Below are 27,993 nucleotides of genomic sequence, written 5' to 3' on the forward strand. Positions count from 1 at the left end.
AGGCACCGGAACACACACCATAAGGCACCAGAACACACGACATAAGGCACCAGTACACACCATAAGGCACCAGTACACACCATAAGGCACCAGTACACACAATAAGGTACGAGTACACACCATAAGGCACCAGTACACACCATAATGCACCAGTACACATCATATGGCACCAGTACACACCATAAGGCACCAGAACACACACCATAAGGCACCGGTACACACCATAATGCACCAGTACACACCAAAATGAACCAGTACACACCGTAAGGCACCAGTACACAATAAGGCACCATTACACACAATAATGCACCAGTACACACCATAAGGCACCAGTACACACCATAAGACACCAGTACACTCCATACGGCACCAGTACACGCCATAAAGCACCAGTACACACCATAAGGCACCAGTACACACCATAAGGCACCTGTACACACCATAAGGCACCGGTAAACACCATAAGGCACTGAAACACACAATAAGACACCAGTGCGCATTATAAGGCAACAGTACACAGTATAAGGCACCAGTACACACTATAAGGCACCAGTACACACCATAAGGCACCAGTACACTCCATAATGCACCCGAACACACCATAAGGCACCAGTACGCACCAAAAGGCACCAGTACACACCATAATGCACCAGTCCACACCATAATGAACCAGTACACACCATAATGCACCAGTACACAGTATAAGGCACCAGAACACACCATTAGGATCCAAAACACCCCATAAGGCACCTGCACGCACCATAATGCACCAGTACACACCGTAAGGCACCAGTACAAACCATAATGCACCAGTACACATCATAAGGCACCAGTACACACCATAAGGCACCAGTACATACAATAAGGCAACAGTACACACCATAAGGCACCAGTACATACCATAAGGCACCAGTACACACCATAAGGCACGAGTACACACCATAAGGCACCAGTACACACCATAAGGCACCAGTACACACCATAAGGCACCAGTACACACCAAGAGGTACTAGTACACACCATAAGGTACCAGTACACACCATAAGGCACCAGTACACACCTTAAGGCAACAGTACACAGTATAAGGCACCAGTACACACCATAAGGCACCAGTACACAACATAAAGTACCAGTATACACCATAAGGCACCAGTACATACCATAAGGCACCAGTACACACCAAAAGGTACCAGTACACACTATAAGGCACCAGTACACAGTATAAGGCACCAGTACACACTATAAGGCACCAGTACACACCATAAGGCACCAGTACACACTATAAAGCACCAGTACACACTATAAGGCACCAGTACACACCATAAGGCACCAGTACACAGTATAAGGCACAAGTACACACTATAAGGCACCAGAACACACACCATAAGGCACCAGTACACACCATAATGCACCAGTACACACCAAAATGAACCAGTACACACCGTAAGGCACCAGTACACAATAAGGCACCATTACACACAATAATGCACCAGTACACACAATAAGGCACCAGTACACACCATAAGACACCAGTACACTCCATACGGCACCAGTACACGCCATAAAGCACCAGTACACACCATAAGGCCCCAGTACACACCATAAGGCACCTGTACACACCATGAGGCACCGGTAAACACCATAAGGCACTGAAACACACAATAAGACACCAGTGCGCATTATAAGGCAACAGTACACAGTATAAGGCACCAGTACACACTATAAGGCACCAGTACACACCATAAGGCACCAGTACACTCCATAATGCACCCGAACACACCATAAGGCACCAGTACGCACCAAAAGGCACCAGTACACACCATAATGCACCAGTACACACCATAATGAACCAGTACACACCATAATGCACCAGTACACAGTATAAGGCTCCAGTACACACCATTAGGATCCAAAACACCCCATAAGGCACCTGCACGCACCATAATGCACCAGTACACACCGTAAGGCACCAGTGCACACCATAATGCACAAGTACACATCATAAGGCACCAGTACACACCATAAGGCACCAGTACATACAATAAGGCACCAGTACACACCATAAGGCACCAGTACATACCATAAGGCACCAGTGCACACCATAAGGCACCAGTACACACCATAAGGCACCAGTACACACCAAGAGGTACTAGTACACACCATAAGGTACCAGTACACACCATAAGGCACCAGTACACACCTTAAGGCAACAGTACACAGTATAAGGCACCAGTACACACCATAAGGCACCAGTACACAACATAAAGTACCAGTATACACCATAGGGCACCAGTACATACCATAAGGCACCAGTGCACACCATAAGGTACCAGTACACAGTATAAGGCACCAGTACACAGTATAAGGCACCAGTACACACTATAAGGCACCAGTACACACTATAAAGCACCAATACACACTATAAGGCACCAGTACACACCATAAGGCACCAGTACACAGTATAAGGCACAAGTACACACTATAAGGCACCAGTATACACCATAAGGTACCAGTACACACCATAAGGTACCAGTACACACCATAAGGCATACGTACACACCTTAAGGCACAAGTACACACCATAAGGCACCAGTACACACCATAAGGCACCAGAACACACCAAAAGACACCAGAAAACACCATAAGGCACCAGTAAACACTATAAGGCACCAGTACGCACCATAAGGCACCAGTACACACCATAAGGCAACAGTACACACCATAAGGCACCAGTACATACCATAAGGCACCAGTACACACTATAAGGCACCAGTACACACCATAAGGCACCGGTACACACCATAAGGCACCAGTACACACCATAAGGCACCAGTACACACCAAAAGGTACCAGTACATACCATAAGGTACCAGTACACACCATAAGGCTCCAGAACACACAATAAGGCACCAGTACACACCATAAGGCACCAATACACACAATAATGCACCCGTACACACCATAAGGCACCAGTTTACACCATAAGGCACCAGTACACATGATAGAGCACCAGTACACACCATAATGCACCAGTACACACCATAAGGCACCAGTACACACCATAAGGCACCAGTACACACCATAAGGCACCAGTACACACCATAAGGCTCCAGTACACACCATAAAGTACCAGTACACACCATAAGGCACCAGCACCAGTACACACCATGAGGCACCAGTACACACCATAAAGAACTAGTATACACAATAAGGCACCAGCACCAGTACACACTATAAGGCACACGTACACACTATAAGGCACCAGTACACATCATAAGGCATCAGTACACACTATAAGGCCCCAGTACACACTATAAGGCATCAGTACATAGTATAAGGCACCAGTACACACTATTTGGCCCACGTACACACTATAAGGCACCAGTACACACCATAAGGCACCAGAACACACTATAAGGCACCAGTAAACACTATAAGGCACCAGTACGCACCAGTACACACAATAACCAAAGTACACACCATAAGGCACCAGTACACACTATAAGGCACCAGTACACACTATAAGGCACCAGTACACACCATAAGGCACCAGTACACACCATAAGGCACCAGTACACACCATAAGGCACCAGTAAACACTATAAGGCACCAGTACGCACCATAAGGCACCAGTACACACTATAAGGCAACAGTACACACCATAAGGCACCAGTACATACCATAAGGCACCAGTACACACTATAAGGCACCAGTACACACCATAAGGCACCAGTACATACCATAAGGCACCAGTACACACCATAAGGCACCAGTACACACCAAAAGGTACCAGCACACACCATAAGGTACCAGTACATACCATAAGGCACCAGTACACCATAAGGCACCAGTACATACCATAAGGCACTAGAACACACCATAAGGCACCAGTACACACCATAAAGCACCAGTACACACCATAAGGCCCCAGTACTCACCATAAGGCACCAGTACACACCATAAGGCACCGGTACACACCATAAGGTACGAGTACACACTATAAGGCACCAGTACACACAATAAGGCACCAGTATACACAATAAGGTACACGTACACTCCATAAGGCACCGGTACACACCATAATGCACCAGTGCACACAATAAGGTACGAGTACACACTATAAGGCACCAGTACACGCCATAAGGCACCAGTACACACCATAAGGCACCAGAACACACACCATAAGGCACCAGAACACACCATAAGGCACCAGTACACACAATAAGGTACGAGTACACACCATAAGGCACCAGTACACACCATAATGCACCAGTACACATCATATGGCACCAGTACACACCATAAGGCACCAGAACACACACCATAAGGCACCAGTACACACCATAATGCACCAGTACACACCATAATGCACCAGTACACACCGTAAGGCACCAGTACACAATAAGGCACCAGTACACAATAAGGCACCAGTACACACAATAAATAACCAGTACACACCATAAGGCACCAGTACACTCCATAAGGCACCAGTACACTCCATACGGCACCAGTACGCACCATAAGGCACCAGAACACACCATAAGGCACCAGTACACACCATAAAGCACCAGTACACACCATAAGGCCCCAGTACTCACCATGAGGCACCTGTACACACCATAAGGCACCGGTACACACCATAAGGTACGAGTACACACTATAAGGCACCAGTACACACCATAAGGCACCAGAACACACACCATAAGGCACCAGTACACACCATAATGCACCAGTACACACCATAATGCACCAGTACACACCATAAGGAACCAGTACACTCCATACGGCACCAATACACACCATAAGGCACCGGTACACACCATAAGGCACCAGTACACACCATAAGGCACCGGTAAACACCATAAGGCACCGGTACACACCATAAGTCACCAGTACACACCATAAGGCACCAGTACACACCATAAGGCACCGGTAAACACTATATGGCACTGAAACACACCATAAGGCACTGAAACACACCATAAGGCACTGAAACACACCATAAGACACCAGTGCGCATTATAAGGCAACAGTACACAGTATAAGGCACCAGTACACACAATAAGGCACCAGTACACACCATAAGGCACCAGTACACTCCATAATGCACCAGTACACACCATACGGCACCAGTACACACCAAAAGGCACCAGTACACACCATAATGCACCAGTACACACCATAATGAACCAGTACACACCATAATGCACCAGTACACAGTATAAGGCACCAGTACACACCATTAGGCACCAATACACCCCATAAGGCACCTGCATGCAACATAATGCACCAGTACACACCGTAAGGCACCAGTACACACCATAATGCACCAGTACACATCATAAGGCACCAGTACACACCATAGGGCACCAGTACATACAATATGGCACCAGTACACATCATAAGGCACCAGTACATACCATAAGGCACCAGTACACACCATAAGGCACCAGTACACACCATAAGGCACCAGTACACGCCATAAGGCACCAGTACTCACCATAAGGCACCAGTACACACCAAAAGGTACCAGTACACACCATAAGGTACCAGTACACACCATAAGGCTCCAGTACACACCTTAAGGCAACAGTACACAGTATAAGGCACCAGTACACACCATAAGGCACCAGTACACAACATAAAGTACCAGTATACACCATAAGGCACCAGTACATACCATAAGGCACCAGTACACACCAAAAGGAACCAGTACACACTATAAGGAACCAGTACACAGTATAAGGCACCAGTACACACTCTAAGGCACCAGTACACACCATAAGGCACCAGTACACACTATAAAGCACCAGTACACACTATAAGGCACCAGTACACACCATAAGGCACCAGTACACATTATAAGGCACAAGTACACACTATAAGGCACCAGTATACACCATAAGGTGCCAGTACACACCATAAGGTACCAGTACACACCATAAGGCAACAGTACACAACATAAGGCACCAGAACACACCAAAAGGCACCAGAAAACACCATAAGGCACCAGTACACACCATAAGGTACCAGTACACACTATAAGGCTCCAGTACACACTATAAGGCACCAGTACACAGTATAAGGCACAAGTACACACTATAAGGCACCAGTATACACCATAAGGCACCAGTACACAGTATAAGGCACAAGTACACACTATAAGGCTCCAATACACACCATAAGGCACCAATACACACCATAAGGCACCAGTACACAATATAAGGCACCAATACACACAATAATGCACCCGTACACACCATAAGGCACCAGTTCACACCATAAGGCACCAGTACACATGATAGAGCACCAGTACACACCATAATGCACCAGTACACACCATAAGGCTCCAGTACACACTATAAAGTACCAGTACACACCATAAGGCACCAGCACCAGTACACACCATGAGGCACCAGTATACACCATAAAGTACCAGTATACACAATAAGGCACCAGCACCAGTACACACTATAAGGCACAAGTACACACTATAAGGCACCAGTTCACACTATAAGACACCAGTACACACTATAAGGCACCAGTACACATCATAAGGCACCAGTACACACTAGAAGGCACCAGTACACACTATAAGGCATCAGTACATAGTATAAGACACCAGTACACGCAATGTGGCACAAGTACACACTATAAGGCACCAGAACACACTATAAGGCACCAGTAAACACTATAAGGCACCAGTACGCACCATAAGGCACCAGAACACACCATAAGGCTCAAGTACACACCATAGGGCACCAGTACACACTATAAGGCACCAGTACACACTATAAGACACCAGTACACACCATAAGGCAACAGTCCACATTATAAGGCACCAGTACATACCATAAGGCACCAGTACACACAATAAGACACCAGTACACACCATAAGGCACCAGTACACACAATAAGGCACCAGTACACATCATAAGGCACCAGTACACACTATAAGGCACAAGTACACACCAAAAGGTACCAGTACACACCATAAGGTACCAGTACACACCATAAGGCACCAGTACACACCTTAAGGCAACAGTACACAGTATAAGGCACCAGTACACACCATAAGGCACCAGTACACAACATAAAGTACCAGTATACACCAAAAGGCACCAGTACATACCATAGGGCACCAGTACACACCAAAAGGTACCAGTACACACTATAAGGCACCAGTACACATTATAAGGCACCAGTACACACCATAAGGCACCAGTACACACTATAAAGCACCAGTACACACTATAAGGCACCAGTACACATCATAAGGCACCAGTACACAGTATAAGGTACAAGTACACACTATAAGGCACCAGTATACACCATAAGGTACCAGTACACACCATAAGGTACCAGTACACACCATAAGGCATACGTACACACCTTAAGGCAACAGTACACAGTATAAGGCACCAGTACACACCATAAGGCACCAGAACACACCAAAAGGCACCAGAAAACACCATAAGGCACCAGTACACACCATAAGGTACCAGTACACACCATTAGGCTCCAGTACACACAATAAGGCACCAGTACACATCCTAAGGCACCAGTACACACTATAAGGCACCAGTACACACCATAAGGCACCAGTACACACCATAAGGCACCAGTACACACAATAAGGCTCCAGTACACACCATAAAGTACCAGTACACACCATAAGGCACCAGCACCAGTACACACCATGAGGCACCAGTACACACCATAAAGTACCAGTATACACAATAAGGCACCAGCACCAGTACACACTATAAGGCACCAGTACACACTATAAGACACCAGTACACAGTATAAGGCACCAGTAGACAATAGAAGGCACAAGTACACACTATAAGGCACCAGTACACATCATAAGGCACCAGTACACACTATAAGGCACCAGTACACACCATAAGGCACCAGAACACACTATAAGGCACCAGTAAACACTATAAGGCACCAGTACGTACCATAAGGCACCAGTACACACCATAAGGCATAAGTACACACCATAAGGCACCAGTACACACTATAAGGCACCAGTACACACTATAAGGCACCAGTACACACCATAAGGCACCAGTAAACACCATTAGGCACTAGTACACACCATAAGGCACCAGTATACACCAGAAGGCACCAGGACACACCATAAGGCACAAGTACACACCATAAGGCACCAGTACACACCATAATGCATCAGTACACACCATAAGGCACCAGTACACTCAATAAGGCAAAAGTACACACTATAAGGCACCAGTACACACCATAAGGCACCAGGACACACCATTGGCACTAGTACACACCATAAGGCACCGGTACACACCATAAGGCACCAGTACACACCATAAGGCACAAGTACACATCATAAGGCACCAGTACACACCATAATGCATCAGTATACACCATAAGGCACCAGTACACACCATAAGGCACCAGTACACACCATAAGGCACCAGTGCACAATGTAATCTCCAGAGCTGAACTCATCATAGAAACATGTAAGGATACGATCTTAATGATGGCAACTGTTTACAGGTGTGAGAAGTATGCTGATGGTGATAGCCAACATGACTGAAGGTAAGGAGTCATTTATAGAGTCGACTTGTCGATGTTGCTTTGTCTGTCAGTTTCCTCACTCGATTCATGTCTGTTTGACTTCACTCAAGATTTTAGGCACAGACTACAGAAAAGTGCACTCTGTACCTTTTGTGTACCTGTTGAACACTTTTGTTCTACACTAAAGTATACAACAATAATTTTGTTAAAAAACTATTCTCTTGTTCCAAGCGCCATTATGTCGCCAATTTGTTAATGAAACTTGGGATTGAACTATTCAGTCTTTTCGCCTTCAGCATCAAGCACTGCCTGTCATCCACAGACGATAGTACCTATAGCGTCTATGGATTGACGAAAATAGTATCTATAACCACTAATGATGGACGAGAAAATTACCAATACTTACAATGGATGGACGAGTATAGTACCTATAGTTACTATGAATGGACGAGCAAACTACCAATACTTACTATTGATGGACGAGCATTTTACCAATAGTTACTATAAATGGACGAGTATAGTACCTATAGTCACTATAGATGGACAAGCATAGTACTTTTAGTCACTATGGACGGACACATATAGTAACTATAATAACAATGGATGAACGAGCATAGTTCCAATAGTCACTATGCATGGACGTGCATAGTACCAATAGTAATTATGGATGGACATGCATAGTACCAAAAGTCACTATAGACGGACAGGCATAGTACTTATAGTCACTATGGATGGACGAGCATAGTACTTATAGTCACTATGGATGGACGAGCATAGTACTTATAATCACTATGGATGGACGTGCATAATACCAAAAGTCACTATAGACGGACAGGCATAGTACTTATAGTCACTATAGATGAACGAGCATAGTTCCTATAGTCACTATGGATGGACGAGCATAGTACCTATAATCACTATGGATGGACGACCATACTAACTATAGTCATTATAGATAGACGAGCATAGTACTTATAGTCACTATGGATGGACATATATAGTAACTATAATCACTATGGATGAACGAGCATAGTTCCTATAGACACTATGGATGGACGAGCATAATACCTATAATCACTATAGATGGGCGCGTATAGTACCTATAATTACTATGGATGGACGAGCATAGTACCTATAGTCACTATTAATGGACATATACAGTAATTATATTCAATATGGATGGACATATATAGTACCTATAGTCACTATGGATTGATGAGCATAGTACCAATTGTCACTATAGATGGACGAGCAAAGTAACTATAGACACTATGGATGGACAAGCATAGTACCTATAGTCACTATGGATAAACGAGCATAGTACCTATAGTCACTATGGATGGACGAGCATAGTACCTATAGTCACTACGGATGGACGAGCATAGTACCTATAGTCACTACGGATGGAAGAGCATAGTACTTATAGTCACTATGGAAGACCATGCATAGTACCTATAGTCACTATTGATGGACGTATATGGTACTTATAGTCACTATGGATAGACGTACATAGTTCCTATAGTCACTGTGGACTGACCTGCATAGTATGTATAGTCACTATGAATGAACGAACATAATATCTATATTCACTATATATGAACAAGCATAATACCTACTGTCACTCTAGATGGACGAGCATAGTACCTATAGTCTCTATTGATGCACGTATATAGTTACGATAGTGTTACGGCCCTACTGGAATGCAACCGGGTTCTTCTCTGATGGTAGTAGAGTTTGGGAATCCGGCCCCAAGTTAGTAGAGGCTTTCAAGGGGTGTGTTCCGTAACGCAAGTTAAACTAAAGGGGGAGGGATACAAATATTCCAATTTATATATATATATTTTCCATCACCACGAATAAATAAATATCAGTCACACGCGGGGTTTATAACTACACTTATTATGTACAGATTCGTCTTCCTCTGAAGACACTGGATGCTCCACGGTGCTCTCTCTCTGGGTAGCCCTGGTTCCTTCTTCAGTGGCCCACGATGAATCCACTATGATTCTATGACGAATCTACCCTGGCCACAGGCCAGCCAAATCACAGTCCCACTGGGTGCTTCGTCGCGGAGGCCTTCAACCACAATCCAGCCTGTAGCTGGCAGGTACCGATCAGCTCCGCTGAGTAGGCCACTCCACGACCGATACTAAGGTTGCGAGCCCTAGGCAGGAGCCTCGTGTGATCCCGCTGATCACTCTCCTCACTAAGCACCACAGTGGCTAGTCTCTTCCACCAGCCAGCCCCGGATAAGGCGATTCCCGACACTGCCACGTCACAGGCAGGTTAATACTCTCAACAGAGTTCGTCCGGGGGTGACTCACAGCTTCTTCAGCAGACTCGTGAAGAGACCTTGGCTGCCTTGGGTAGACTGATCCATCATCCAATACAGCAGTCCCAGGTCGACTCTGCAATCAGATACGTCATTAGTACTGGGACGCTCTAGGGAACCTCACTTACAGGCTTAGACACAAACGTCCACCTATTTGCTCCATAGATGGCATTCACTGTCTAAGCGCCACCTCACCAGAGGTCAGCAGCGGCTATGTTATGAGGTGATTAAGACGGGGATCCAGCACCTGTGGCCGGTATATCCCGTCCTCACTAGATGGCGTCGTCCATTTGGAGTGTGTTTCGGGAGCGGACTCACAGATGGCGTTTTTTCACTGCTCCGTGTTCCGTTGCTGGACTCGGGTCTGTAACAGATAGTCAATATGGGTTGACGGACATAGTACCTATAATAACTATGGATGGACGAGCAAAGAACCTATAGTCACTATGGATGGACATATATAGTGAATATGGTACCAATGGATGAATGCGCAGTGTATCTATAGTCTCTATAGATGTACAAGAATAGTGCTTATAGTTACAATAGATGGACGTACATAGTACCTATAGTCACTATGGATAGACGAGCATAGTACCTATAGTCACTATAGATGGACGAGCATAGTACCTATAGTCATTATGGATGGGCGAGCATAGTACCTATAGTCACGATAGATGGACGAGCATAGTACCTATAGTCATTATGGATGGACGAGCATAGTACCTATATTCACTATGCATTAACATTGTGTGGGAAAACTCGACTCATATAATTCATTTAAATTGATGCTAGATTTCGATAGCGGCGAAGGACCACCACTTTTTAAAGGAAAAGTGGAAACTGGGTAGAGCATGTGGTTTACTATTAAATCCATGAACTAGTGTCCTATGGATATTATTGATAATTATTATCTTGAATATTAAAGGGACTGTAATTTATCAATCAAATGTTCTCACCCAAAATGGGGGGTTATATGTCAAAAGACTATTGTATTCCTGACATCATTTCAGTGTGGTTCGTTCACTGAAGTAAATCAAATAAGTAATTGCAAGTTGGGCAATAATAATTAGAATCGAATTGACCTCAAGATACTTCGATAGACAAGTATTACTACCAGGGGTTAGTAACATGGGTCTCAATGGGAGATCATTAAAATGTCTACGTAAATAGTATCTACATTAATTTATACAGCTTAGCTGTGAATTGCGAGAGATGTGAAGTTAACTGCCACACTCCTGACGACATATTGCGTCTGACAAAATTGTTGCCTGAAGGTGGGACAGCCTAGTACCTCGCTTGATGCTGACCCGGTGTGGGATATCTGGGGCTTGACTCAATTTATTTAATTATTAAATTAATGAAATCAATTACGAAGGACCACCCACTTTTAAGAAAAGAGGGAAACTAATAAAAGGTGATCATTAGAAACACAAGGAAGAACCAGTGTCTATGGATAAATATTAGGAAGCATAATCACTTAAATAATTAATGGGCTGTATGGTTAATTACCTAAAGTCAGAGCCTCAAACACCTACATTGGGGGGGTATTGCTAGAACTTCATATACGTCTAGGAACTAGTGTGGTTCATGCACCAGTTCATTGTTTGATAAATAATATTGTGACCAAATATTAAAGAATCAATAGGCAATTACCAATAGAAATTATAAAGATTATTAGCATTAGAAAGCAATCATCCAAATAAACACATTTTATCTCCAGTGTACATGAAGAGTATTCAATTTGATAGTATCATGAACAAGTAGCAAAAATTGAAGTAATTAAATGTGTACAAAAAGTCTTAGCTTTAAGACGATTTCTATGACATCATTCACGCCTCGTACTCGTGATCTCAGGAATTCCTCGTAGAAGCCCTTAGAGGTGAATAACACGAATGTAGGTAACAGCTCGTTGACTCCTCACATACGAGCTGTAATTTAAGGGATATTACGTAGCATTGAACTAGGCTACTTAAATCTCAATATTCATGAAATATAAAATAAAAATTAGTGCGGTACTAACGTTGGATTTTTTGTAGTCGTTCGATATAACGACAGGCTGCCCACGACATATACAGTCTCTAATGATGCATCAAAAATGAACTATATACTTATCGAAAGGTGCAAATTATGTTGAAGCCTGCCGGTATTGCGTCTCAGTCTCAAACTTCCACAATGTCGTACACGTGGTTGAGACCTTGGCCTGAATATCGACGCGTTATTAGTTGACCGAGCACTGCAGATCACGTAGAAGAATAATTATTCGTTCTGGGTTGAGTATCAGTGTAATTCTTGCTGATAATCCCAACGTCACGTGTCTCAGACCCTGACGCCACGACTTTTGTTGCTCAATTCCGCAACACGAGTTCACCACTCCCCTTTCCAGTGGATGGAGCAGTCCTAGGTTTAAATTTATTAGACTTATTTAAAGTCGGTTTGGGTTTGACTGAGGTGTCAATATTAGGTGGTTTAGACTCAGGTTTAATCTTATCATGGGTCTTCAACCTGTTAACCGTTATTCTCAGTCCCTCGAATATTTGTTCGAGAGTGAGAAACTCGGTTTTATAGTGTGAGCAGATTTCTGCTAAGATATTTCGAGGTAATTTCCTCTGCAGAAGTAACTTGATTGACCATTCTGAGGCTGGTATATCAACTTTAGTACCTAAGGCTTTTACTAGAGACTCTACTTCTAGCCTGAAGCTTTGAAGTGAGTCTGGTCTGTTACTTGGTGCATTCAGATCTAGCAACTGGTATTAAAAGGTTAGCTATACTCAACTCCTTGTTGCAATAGTTCAACTGTAGCAGTTTTATAGCTTCCTCATAATTACTCTCAGTGAGAGCTAGGTTATTTATGACTTTTTTAGCCTCTCCTTTGAGAAGACTAATCAGGTATGAGAATTTAGAAATCTTGTCAAGAGAAGATTTTCTATGTATATGAACTTCAAATGAAGTCCAAAAGTTGTCCCAATTTTCTTTATCAAGCCCTGCAAATGTAGGTAAGTCTATAGTAGGTAAACGAACCTCAGGTAATTGGTTACTGGATTGAGACATAGTATTATTTGTATTAGATTTAGATTGTGTTACTAAATTGGATAGTACGTCAAGTTAATCTTGAGTCTCATCTTCATACTGGGAAATATCTGCTATAATTCGATCCATTTCATCAGGATCAGTTTCTATGGTATTCAGTAGGTCGAGATAAGACTGGCTTGTAGATCTAACTTGATCATATTTCAGATCAGCCACTCTCACTGATGTTTCTAATCGATGGGAATCAATGGGAGTTGCTTTAGACAAGGCCTCAGACTTGTTAATTAGTCTAGTTAAATGACCTTTGAGGCCAATATAGGTTCTCCTTAATTGTTCAGGAGTAGCCATGATGGTTTTAAGTCCAAACTTCATGGGACTTGAATAAGTATTAATAATGAAGCTTGGGTACTTGCTCGTTGGTTGACAAGTAATATTAAGTATAGCCGAATTTAATGTGGCTAAATTACACTCTACCTCACTCGAGGTTAAATGTACCTACCTAACAATAAGTAGCTAAGGATTTTGAGCAGTGCTTGAACTTCACCATTAACTTTCTTCCGGCTAGCTCATCTTTATCACCATTAGATGTAATAGTGATCATTCAGCAGCACTCAAAATATATACACAGAAAATAATGAGTACAAGAAGAAATAATATGGATATACTCTAATTAGAGTTATCTTAAGGTTTAATCCCACCCTTGCTAGGGTCAGCACAAAATGAATAATATATGTACTACTAACTAGCTCAAGCCTAGTCGTGAGAATTTCTACCTAAGAAACTACAAATTTATTTAGTCTGTGTTTGTGCCAAATTCAGCACAATCACAGCCTAAATTCCTACCTAATAAAGGTTGGCAAAGATTATTGTGGTGCAGTAATGTGAATATATAGTTGTGCTGTATTTTTGTTTTTTTTGGATTTTATAGTTTATATAAATGTGCCACTTGCACACACAAGTGAAAAACAATTATGTACAGTTAATTTTGGCTTGCTAGCCACAGCCGTTTGTGATAATTGATTGTGTTGATCAATTTGTCAACTACATGTGACCTAGACTCACCTGACAGGTGTACACCATCTCTTGCCAGGTTTTGCCTGTATGGTCTGGCTGTAAATTGGATATAAGTGGCATCCAATCGTACTCGTTTTTTCAGCCTGAAGTTTATGTATTTGGCAGCTCTCTGGTAATATTCTGGTGTTACTCCCCAACGATTATCATTATTCAGTTGGCGAGGTTCCACTAATGTGAATACTACCGAATTGCTGATGAGTTTAAATGAAGAAATTATGGTTTTAAGGTGATTAATCACCTCAGCTGGATGACGAGTAGGATGGATGTCATTACCACCTAAATAAATAATGGTTAGATGGTGAGGCCACTCTAACGCAGGTGTTAGTGTGGAATTGTTGTAGAAGTTATGAGCTGTTGCTCTTGGTGACCTAAAGATTCTCACCTCAGTATGAGGTATAGGTCTAAGTGTTGTGGGTAACTGACTGTGTCCCACGAGTGCTACCTTATACATGAGGTATAAGTAGCAAAGTATTGGTGTGAATTAGGCTAACCTATGTGTTACGCTGCCGGTAGTCACAATTAATTAATGTGGTTAGTCTAGACTACTTCACACGATGATTAGTTATTACTAATTAGTATATTTATATTTATATTTATCCGGTTCGATAAGGACCAAAATGTGGGATATCTGGGGCTTGACTCAATTTATTTAATAATTAAATGAATTGAGTCAAGCCCCAGATATCCCACACCCGGTTGCTGCAAGGCAAGTAGACTAGAGAAGCTTTCTACTTGACTATTAATAATACTTCCTAATTAAAGGAAATATTCCTACTGAATATAGCAATCAGTGTAGAATTTATCTACAGTTATTAATGCAATATTGATTCCTATATAAATTAAGAATATTGTTAAAGAGACGTACTGGGGTTTTGTTTTAATTGATTGGCCTAACGACAACTAGTCTAAATGTTAAATGTGTACACAGTATAACAAATAGAAAAAAATTATAGTTGCCGAGCCGCGTGTCCGTTTATGGCGAGAAACACGCAATCCTTCGTCTTCAGCTGCTGTGTGAAGGACATTGACTTCGGATTTGTTATCACTCTGATTCCAGGACACGGCTATTGATTGTAAATTTAACGTTGAAACGCTCTTGTGATTGTAAGAACGAATAATTAAACTAAGCAAATGCTTTACTATTGCGTTGTCTCTCTCGCACGCTGCTAATATGGCGTCACTCGTCGGGGTCGGGCAGCAAGCACGTCGCTCTCCTTCCTCCCAGGCTGTGCTACGCATGCGCAGTCTGCTCAAAGTATTCTCGAGCTTAAAGTACTTTATTTTTACTTGCAATTAATTCGGAAGGAAAGGACTGGTGACAAGTGCTTACGTCACTAAGTAATGCATTAACGTGCAATATATTTTGCACAATTGAGGTCAGCTTATTATGACTGCATGAAGAAATATCATATAAATTGCTTTACTTTGCAATATTTTCTACTATATTTGTTAATACACCTAAATGAACGAATTAAGTATGTAATAATATGTTACGTAAATAATCAACTTAATATATGATTATCCTTAGTAATGGAACGTAATTAACTAAACTTTTTTTTAGATGCAACTAAATGTGGAGAGATTAATGTTTTAGCCTGTAGCTACCTCCCGGCGTCATTGAGACTGTGGGAAGAATTTGGCAAATATTGCGTCGCAATAGAAACATTAATTGAATTAGTTCTACATAATAGTAGAGTTAGTAAATACTATGGTTAATACAATAATGATGTATGGTAATACAAGAAATGGTGTATTAGTGTTGGAAGATTTCCAACACATAGTACCTATATTCACTATGCATGAACAAGCATAGTACCAATAGTCACTATGGAAGGACGTACATAATATATATAATCACTATGTATGGACGAGCATAGTATCTATAGTCACTATGGATGGACGAGCAAAATATCTATAGTCACTATGGATGGACGAGCAAAGAACCTATAGTCACTATGGATGGACATATATAGTAAATATTGTCGCAATGGATGAACGCGAAGTGTACCTATAGTCACTATAGATGTACGAGCAAAGTGCCTATAGTCACTCTAGATGAACGAGCATAATACCTATATTCTCTATTGATGCACGTATATAGTAACTATAGTCACTATAGACGGGCATAGTCCCTATATTCACTATGGATGGACAAGCATAGTACCTATAGCCACAATGGATGGACAAGCATAGTACCTACAGTCACAATGGATGGATGAGCATAGTACCTATAGGCACTAAGGATGGACGAGCATAGTACCTATAGTCACTATGGATGGACGAGCATAGTACCTAAAAACATTAAGAATTGACGAGCAGAGTATCAATAGCCACAATGGATGGACAAGCATAGTACCTACAGTCACAATGGATGGATGAGCATAGTACCTATAGTCACTATGGCTGGACGAACATAGTACCTATATGCAGGCGATGAGTCACAATAATGTGGCTGAAGTATGATGACCAGACCACACACTAGAAATTGAAGAGACGACGACGTTTCGGTCCGTCCTGGACCATTCTCAAGTCGATTGTGGACGAGCATAGCACAATCGACTTGAGAATGGTCCAGGACGGACCGAAACGTCGTCGTCTCTTCAATTTCTAGTGTGTGGTCTGGTCATCATAGTACCTATAGTCACAATGGAAGGACGAGCATTGTAATAATTGTCACTCTTGATGGACGTGCATATTACCTATGCTCAAAATGAATGAATATACTCAGTACCTATAGTCACTATAGATGGAGGAGCATAGTACCAATATTCACTATGAATGGATGAGCATAGAAACTATAGTTACTCTGGATGGACGAAAATAGTACGTATAGTCATTATGGATGGACGAGCACAGTTTTTATAGTCAATATGGATGAACAAGCATAGTACCTATATGCACTATGTATGAACAAGCATAGTACCTATAGTCACTATGGATGGACGTACATAGTATCTATAGTCACTATGGATGGACGAGCAAAGTATCTATGGTCTCTATGGATGGACGAGCAAAGTACCTATAGTCCCTATATATGGACTTATATAGAACCAATATTCACTATGGATAGACGAGAATACTACCTATTGTCACTATGGATGGCCATATATAATAATGATAAGGATTGTGATGTTGTGTACCTTGACTTTAGCAAAGCTTTTGATACAGTGCCACATGAAAGACTAATTAAAAAAAATAGAAGCTCATGGTATTGGGGGTGCTATATTAACTTGGATTAGGGCATGGCTATTCCAAAGGAAACAGAGAGTTAGTATTAATGGGGTTAAGTCAGAGTGGGATAATGTTGTTAGTGGAGTACCTCAGGGCTCTGTCCTGGGACCTCTGTTGTTTATAATATATATAAATGATTTAGATTCAGGTTTGAGTAGCAACATTTGCAAATTTGCCGATGATACGAAAATCGGTAGGGAAATTAATTCGGAGGAAGACTCACTATCACTTCAAGTTGATCTAGATAGGGCTTTGAAATGGTCAAATGATTGGTAAATGCAGTTTAATGCTGATAAATGTAAAGTTCTGAGGCTAGGTAATGATGATAGAGTTACAAGATACGAGCTAGATGGTGTTGAGATTGTGAAGTCGGATTGCGAAAGGGATCTGGGAGTTATGATTAGTAAGAATTTAAAACAAAAGGATCAATGCATGAATGTTCGTAATAAGGCGAATAGGACAATGGGATTTATTAATCGAAGCGTTAGTAACAAGACACCTGGTGTGGTTCTTAAGCTATATCTTGCTCTGGTTAGGACCCATTTAGATTAGGCAGTTCAGTTTTGGTCGCCATATTATAGAATGGATATAAATTCACTTGAACGTGTCCAGCGTAGGATGACTAAGTTAATTCCCCAAATTAGAAATCTTTCATATGAAGAAAGATTAACAAAGCTTAAGTTGCATTCACTTGAAAGGCGAAGAGTTGGGGGTGACATGATAGAGGTTTACAAGTGGGTGAATGGACATAACAAAGGGGATATTAATAGGGTATTAAAATTATCAACACAAGACAGAACACGAAACAATAGGTATAAATTGAATAAGTTTAGATTTAGGAAAGACTTGGGTAAATACTGGTTCAGTAACAGGGTTGTTGATTTGTGGAACCAATTGCCGCGTAACATTGTGGAGGTGGGGTCCCTCAATTGTTTCAAGCGCAGGTTGGACATGTATATGAGTGGGATTAGGGGGTTATAAATAGGACCTGCCTCGTATGGGCCAAAAGGCTTTCTGCAGTTGCCTTTGTTCTTATGTTCTTAGTCAATATTGATGGACATACAAAGTAACTATATTCACTATGGATTGACGAGCATAGTACCTATAATCACTATGGGTTGATGACCTTAGTACCTATAATCACTATGGATGGATGGACATAGTACCTAGTCACTATGGATGGACGTATATAGTATCTATAGTTACTATGGATGGAAGTATATAGTACCTATAGTCAATATGGATGGACGTATATAGTATCTATAGTTACTATGGATGGACAGATACAGTACTTATAGTCAGTATTGATGGACGAGCATAGTACCAATAATCACTTTGGATGGATGAACATAGTACCAATAGTCACTATGGATGGACAGATACGGTACTTATAGTCAGTATTGATGGACGAGCATAGTACCTATAGTCACTATAAATGGACTTACATAGTTCCTATAATCACTAAAGATGGGCAATCAATGTTCCAAAAGTCACTATGGATGGACGAGCAAAGTACCTATAGTCACTATGGATGGATGAGCATAGCACCTATTGTCACTATGGATGGACATGCATAGTTCCCATAGTCACTATGGATGGACAAGCATAGTACCTATAGTCACTATAGGTGGACATGCATAGTACCTATAGTCACTATGGATGGACGAGCATAGTACCTATATTCGCTATTCATGAACAAGCATAGTACCTAGAGTCACTATGGAAGGACGTATATAATATATATACTCAATATTAATGAACGTACATGGTATCGCTAGTCACTACGGATGGACAAGCAAAGTACCTATAGTCACTATGGATGGTTGTATATAGTTCCAATAATCATTATGGATGGACGAGTATGCCTAGCAAACATTTTCACGTTTAAAAAACATGTTAAAAACGATATTTCATTGTTTTCGGCTCGTTTGTAATTACTTTTAAAAAACGTATTATGAGAATTTTTAAAAAGTCCTTAGAATGTGAGTTGGAAACGTTTCAAGAAACCTTTTAATAATCTTTTAATTACTTACTTTAAAACTTTTCGAATAAACGTTTTTAATACCTTTTTCCTAATTTATATTGTAATATAAATTAGGCTATAATCGTATTTTCTAAATTCAGATCTGTTATAGAATGGGACAGACATCCTATATATGTCAATCTATATAAATAAAAATGGAAATGTTTATTTGTTCAAAATCGCTAATCCCCGAAAGTTTTTCACCGATTGCTTTGAAATTTTCAAACAATGTTCCATTCGCATCCGAGCAGGTTTTTATATACATACTATATAGATGTCACTTCTGTGATGAGAAAAAACATGCTTTTTCTGATAAACTGGGTTTTCATGTGAGGGAAATCTTTGAAACCTCTTTATTGATTGCTTTGACATTTTGATATAATGGTGCATTCGAATAGGTGAATGTTTTTATATACCTACTATATAAATGCTTCACCTGTAACAAGAAAAAAACAGTTTTTTTTAAACAGTGCCATATGTAGGTAGTAAGAGCAACACGCTGCAATCTCCAAAAGTTTTCAAAGCTCTCCAAAAGTTTTCACAGATTGCTTTGAAATTTTTACACAACATTCCATTCGAATATGTGTGTGGTTTTATATACCTACTATTTAAATGCCACACCTGTGAGAGGTAAAAAATTTTTTTTTTAACAGCGCCATCTGTTGCACATAAGAGGAACACGCACTAAATAGAATATGCTACGATTTCATTTCAATGTTTCCGATTGCATTGATAAATTGAATTTTCATAGATTTTGACTTTTTTTCATTTTGATATAAATATTTTGTGTGACATTGCATTGGAATTGAGCTGTGTTGTTTACCATACTGCTCATTTCGTGAGTATAGTTTATTTGATTCTATTTTAATTTCTTTTCATTTCGTTTTTTAAACTGATCTTCATATTTTTCAGTGCAATTGGTGGTGAAATTGAGTTGTGTTGGTTGATCTGCGTTTGAATTAAAATATTTCTTTAGTATTTTTTGTTTTTGTTTTGAAACAAGAAAATGGACAAAACGTTTATTTCACAGCTGCAAATGTACAACAAACAGCCATGAATCCACCGGCTGCAACGTTATCTGCTTTCTTCACCTTATGTCAAAATGAGGCATTTGCAAAAACACTGCTGTATTCTGAAGTTCCTACGTATTACACATGGAATGCCAATAGGAAATCATTTGAACGACGCAAACGAGGAGAGCGAGTCGACGGACGACCTGGCATGTTTAAATAAACTACGATAGGCAGACTGTACACTGTGCTTCCCAATCAAGATGAATGCTTCTCTCTTCGCATGCTGTTCGTAAATGTGTCCGGTCCAACGTCTTTCCAGCAATTGAGATTTGTCAACGGCGTAACAGATGCTACTTCCTGTAGTGTATGTCAAGGTCTGAATTTATTGGAAAATTTCTGACACTGGGATGTATGTCTTAATATGCGTTCAACACGTCACATCCAAATCAAATTCGTGTATTGTTTGTAATCATATTGACCGCCGGCTCTCCTTCATCTCCAACAGAGTCATGGGAGAAATATAAATCGCACATCGCGGAAGATATTGTCCGTCGAATACGCAAGGAAAATTCAAATATGAACATGGATTTCACACCAAAAATCTACAACGAAGCGTTGATAATGATTGAAGATTTGTGCTTAGAAATCGCGAACAAAGTTCTCAATCAGTTGGAAATGATTGCGGCTTCTTCAATGTAGAATTGGGTCGTGAACAAAATTACATCGCAGGTGATCTGTTGTCGTATGTGCAATCAAATATTCCTAATCTAATGCTTGAGCGAAAAGGCATTTACAATCAAATAATTCAAACTGTCAATAACGGGCTTGGAGAAATCTTCTTTGATGCGCCAGGAGGAACTGGTAAAACCTTCTTAATTAGATTGATTCTTGCAGCATTTCGATCCTAAAATGGCATAACCTTAGCTCTTGCATCGTCCACAATTGTTGCAACATTGCTACCATGTGGAAGAACTGCTACTTCAGCTTTGAAATTGCCATTGAACATGCAATTCATTGAAACTCCCACGTGCAACATTTCCAAAGCATTCTTCATTGGAAAAGTATTGCAGAAATGCAAACTTATTGTTTGGGATGAATGCACAATGGCCCACATAAAATCGCGCGAGGTTCTTGATCGATAATTGCAAGATTGGCCTGTAAACATCAGGCCATTTGGGAACGCAGCAATATTGCTTGCAGGAGTTTTCAGGCAAACATTACCTGTAATTCCTCGATCGACACCAGTGGACAAAATAAATGCTTGCCTGAAATACTCTGCTACATAAGGACATTTAAATTAACTACAATTATGCGTTTCCAGCTGCAAAACGATCCACCAGCTGAGATATTCTCACATCAATTGCTGGAAATTGGGAACGGAAACACGCCGGTTGTACTGACCTCAGGACGAATTTCGTTGCCTCATAACTTCTACAATTTAGTGACGTCAAAAGAAAAATGTGTTGAAAAAGTATTTCCCAATATCCAAACCAATTATAAGAATCACGTTATAGCATATAGCAAAGCTGTATTCAGTTTCAGTTGTGTGTTTGTAAACTAAAGTCTTTGAAAATGTAATAAGTTTTACGAAACGCGCTCAAGTGTCGCGTCAGACTATAAATAAAAATGAATTTTGGAGAATTGATTTTTGAATTACCACCAGTAGTGAAAAGAAATGTACGAAAGATTGAGAAAATTCGTGTTAGAATTATTAATCTTACTTTTTTGGTCATATTTAATGATATATGTCTACAGGAAAGACTGCTACCAAAATATATATATATATATATATATATATATATATATATATATATATATATATATATATATATATATATATATATATATATATATATATATATATATATATATATATATATACATATATATATATATATATGTTACAGCCCTCTCGGGTCGCAACTGGGTTCGTACTCTGATGTCGTTAGAGGAAGGGTATCCGGCCCCAAGCCAGTTGTGGCTTTCAAGGGATGAGATCCGTGACGCAAGAAACTTAACCCTTAAACTGCGCATGGCGTATATATACGCCCTGAGTAACATGTCCCATGGTGCGCATGGCATATATATACGCCATAGGGTGCCAGGCCTGATTCAAATGGCCCGCGGCTACACGGGGTTCACAGTAGCTTCTTCAGGGCTCTTGTAAACAGATGCCATTTTAAAAAAAAATCGTGGGCCATATTCTCAGGTGTGAGAGGCACAGTACTGTTGGAGCAACCAAGGCCGGCGCATGCAGCATGAGCGAACAGCATTGATGTTCAGCTTGTGACCACAGCATCGCCGAAAAATGTCAAAATAAATATATAATTGTTATTATTTAGCGATGACAATATTACAGATGACCAATGACTGTTATATAAATAACCAGGGTTGTGATAATAGCAGGATTGTTGTAATAATTAGCACTGTGTGAGGAGTGATGCTGAGAGACGGAGGGAGACAGCATCGTTTACTGACTGTGTGGCCACCTGTTATTGTTTGCGTTCACCATACCAGGTCAGTGGTTCTCTATGGTGAACACAAATGTAGATACTTATATATAATGTGTGTATTAGTGTAATAACAGCAAAAGGATTATGCTGGGAGGAGCCATATGGGTGACGGAGGTGACGTCGTCTGCACGATTTCTCTAGCTGTTTAGAGGGTGGCCACTATGCTCTTTGGGCGATCTACAAGCTTAGGTGTACAGTTACGGTGCATAAAACATGTAGATATTTATATATAATAAGTGTATATAGGGTAATAACACTGCAAAAGGTATTGTTGGGGGAGAAAGTTTAGTGCGTGTGACCTTGAAAGAGTGAGGGAGCCGCCAGCCGCCATCTGTGTATAGCGACGACTCTTAGTGCCTGAACTAACTATATCAGCTTAGCTGTACAGTTGTGGTGAACAAAATATACACATACTTATATATAACGTCTGTATATAGTGTAGTAACACCACAACTGGTATTGTTGGGGGAGAAAGTTTAGTGCGTGTGTTGAGGGAGTGGCAGCGAGTGGCTGGCTGGTGTGTGGCGGTAACTCCTCGTTGCTTTTCGACTCTCAATACCAACTTAGTGGTTCGTTATGGTGACCAAAACATGCCAATACTTAATATAACCTGTGTATAGAGTGTAATAGCAGCAAAACTATTTGTTTATTGTTTTATAAACATAATAATTGAATCACTAATATGCACATCATACTTTTGAGTATAGCGATTATTAACCACTTTTATTATATAAATATATTACAATACACACTATTGAATAATATTACTGCAAAAAAACTAAGAAAAAATCAATCGGAGACATTGAAACAATTAGGTAATAATATCTTTGTGGCAACTCCCATCTGTCAACGCGGGTGACGCTGACCGGGTCTGACGACCGCTCTGTCAATGCCCACTTTTTGCCAGACTTCCTCGGTCAATTGCGCCCAAAATATGTCACCTACGATTTTTTTTTTCCGTGCTCAGGGGACACAAATTAACATGTTTAGAAGACAAAAAAATTTGTTTGAATTTTTTTTTTCTTGCGCACAGGGGTGTAAATGTCCATATGACCCCTGAGCAGTGTAAGGGTTAAAGGGGAAGGGAAATAAAGTCAAGAACTTAATACTATAATTATTACCATCACCAATAAATAATTTATAAAAGATTACACAGGGGGAGGGGTATTAACACTGCACAGGGGACTTATTTACACTGTAGTCTTCTTCTGAAGACTCTGGATGTTCTTGGTGCCAAGTTCTCGGTGCTCTTGTGGTCTCTCGACAAATCCTTCAACAAGCTGAGTCTACCCCGGACACAGGCCAGCCAAAACACAGTTCCACTGGGGGCACCGCCGTGGAGGCCGTCAACCACAAGTCCAGCAGAACTGCTGGCAGGTTCCGGATCAGCAACGCTGTTCAGGCTACTCCACGAGCGATACTAGGGTAGCGCCCTAGTCAGGAGCCTCGTGTGATACCACAGATCACTCTCCTGTCCTCAATACCCCAGTGGTCAATCGTCTCCAGCAGTCGGTCCCGGGTACGACAATCCTTCTACTGCCACTTCACTGGCAGGGTAACACCACAGTGTTCCTCCGGGAGGCGACTCACAGCTGCTGCAGCAAAGCACAAGGTACGGGGACGGCTGCCTTGGGTAGACTGACTCAACTTCCCTTACAGCAGTCCCAGGTCGACTCTGTAAGCAGACACGTCATCAATATCAGGGACACACTAAAGCACCTCACTTACAGGCTCAGACACAAACGCCCGACATATCCACTCCATAGATGGCGTTGTAGTCTGAGCACCACCTCACCAGAGGTCAGCAGCGGCTGTGTTGTGACCCGAACAGGACTGGAAACTGGCCCTTGTGGCCAGTACTCTTCGTCCTCACCAGGTGTCGTCGTCCATTGGGTGGGGGTTTCGGGAGCTGACCCACAGATGGCGTGGTCGTCACTGCTCCAGGCCCGGACGCTGGATTCGGGTTCGTAACACCTCCCCACCAAAAAGAATTTGGTTTGGGTTTCTAGAAAGAGAATTACAAACCAAATTAGTACGGTGACACAACTCCAAATGGACTCACTTATACCGTAAACTGGAACGGCGAGGCTGTCTCGTCCACAGAACTGTCCTACTGGGCAATTCCGGCACAACGGGAACTTGCAGATAGAAGGCAATGACCTGCCTGACGTAATCTTCCACGTCTCCACTGCGATGTCAAGCAGGGGCATCATCTCGCCTCTCTCGAGTAAGGATCGGTATAGACACGATGAGGGGCGACTCGACACTTCCCTGTGTCGGGGCACCGATGATGGCTGGTCACAGACGGCATTTCTAGTGCTGGTCCGGTAGTCCTTCAGGGAGACAGGAACCTGGAATACAGAGGTCTGATAATTCAGAGTGACAGCGACAGCGGGTAAAACAGTACTTACAGCATACTCTACTAGGTCCACACCTAGTTCCAACGGGGCTGTTCGTACATCGAAGATGGCATTCGCTCTGCCACCGTCAGGTCGACCAACGTTCCGCATAACGCTGCATCCAGGCTCAGCAATCACGCGGGGGGTGTCAACCTGTCGGAAACAGTCACTCATATTATCACATGTCGTACCTCCTGTATCAACCATCACCTTCCAGGTCCCTTCTTCGACTGCAACACTCACAGTGCATGTCTCTAATCCCTGGGATCTCTTCACGATGTTCAAGGGAGCCATCATCCTTCGGGTCGTCCACTGGTCCTTACTGAGAGCACACAGGAGAATAAAACAAAATACCGCTAAGAGACATGCGGCCAACTGAGGGATAAGCTTCCTGAGCTTGTAATGTCCATAGCCGGCTACATCCACTAGCCTGGTTTGGACCAAAGAGGGCACTAGACCTTTCGAACACACCTCACATACCTCTGACATCTAGGGAATCTCTGGCCGGTTCAATGAACGCTGTACAATGCCATACCGCAAGTACACATCCGCCTTCGCTCCAGACTCGTTGGTATCCGTGGGTGCCTGCACACAAGGCCTCTCTTCTAGCTCAGGTACTTCTACTATCGTAACCGCATGTTCCTTGTCGAGAGAAGAATCAGGAGACTCTGCTAGAACACTGTCGATCTGCGGGTGAGAGGACAAATTAAACATGTTTAAATCCGGGTCTGTTTTTACCTGGACATTACCACTGCCTGTTGTCACCTCTGACTTTGCTGTTTCGGCTGACTCGTCCACAATCTTGGGATGATTGGTGCTCCAATCCGATACCAAGTCATTGGCTAGTACCACGTCAATCCCAGCTATAGGGAGGGTATCGACTACTGCCAACGCACATGTGCCGCTGAAGTAAGGCGAGTCGAGATGTACTGGCACTAAGGGGGCGATGTACTGCGTCCTAGGAAACCCAACCAGGACAACCTCTGGTCTCCCATCCACACTTACTCGCTCGGGTAACGAGTTCTTCACGATCAGGGACTGGGCTGCTCCACTATCTCTGAGAACTACAACCGATCTACCAGTATGATCACTCGATACATACCCGCCTGAAGTGTGAGGGGAAAACAATCTGGGTTCTTCCTGCGTCGCCGTCGACTGGCTTCCTGCTGGTGGTGTAACATAGCTCATCATCATCACCTCCCTACGTGCGCCGCCACCTCTTCTGCCTTGGCACATAGCAGCTACATGCCCTTTCTGCCCACAGGTCCAACACACCACATTCCTCCTCGGACTCCGATGTTTCGGACTGCTAGGACTCGTCCTTCGAGGGCTACTTGGGGGCGTCTTCTTAGCGCTTCGTGGGACGGGGGTCTCCTCTTCGTCCTGAGGTTTATCAAACCGACGTTGGTAATGCCTTGAGACGTACTTAGCAGAAGGCCTATGCGTCAGGATATACTCTTCAGCCATGGTGGCTGCCGCACTCAAGGTCTCTACCTGCTGTTCCTCTAAGTACGTCTTCAGGTCTCCAGACAAACAATCCTTGAAGTCCTCTAGCAGTATGAGCTGCTCGAGGTCTTCTTTGGTCTCCAACTTCCGAGAGGCACACCATTCCTGAAAAAGTCGCTCCTTGATGGTGGCGAATTCGGTGAAAGTGTGCTCTGAGGTCTTCTTCAGGTTCCTGAACTTCTGCCTGTACGCCTCAGGTACCAATTGGTACGCCATGAGCACAACCTTCTTCACCTTGTCATAATCGCCGGAGTCGTCAAGGGATAACGTGGAGTAGGCGATTTGGGCCTTCCCAGTCAAGACTGACTGTATCATGATG

General features: G+C 42.2%; 1 protein-coding gene across 2 annotated transcripts in view; it reads left to right on the top strand.

The window, feature by feature from the left end:
* Positions 1–27,993, top strand: part of LOC138351627 (angiopoietin-2-like) — a 289,479-nt gene that overhangs the window by 1,015 nt on the left and 260,471 nt on the right. For both annotated transcript variants that reach the window (XM_069303625.1, XM_069303624.1), the window contains exon 2: positions 8,536–8,577. In XM_069303625.1, the coding sequence (XP_069159726.1) occupies positions 8,536–8,577 (42 nt within the window). The remainder of the gene's footprint in view (positions 1–8,535; positions 8,578–27,993) is intronic.

Source organism: Procambarus clarkii, chromosome 50 (genome assembly GCF_040958095.1).
Source record: "Procambarus clarkii isolate CNS0578487 chromosome 50, FALCON_Pclarkii_2.0, whole genome shotgun sequence".
Taxonomy (NCBI): domain Eukaryota; kingdom Metazoa; phylum Arthropoda; class Malacostraca; order Decapoda; family Cambaridae; genus Procambarus; species Procambarus clarkii.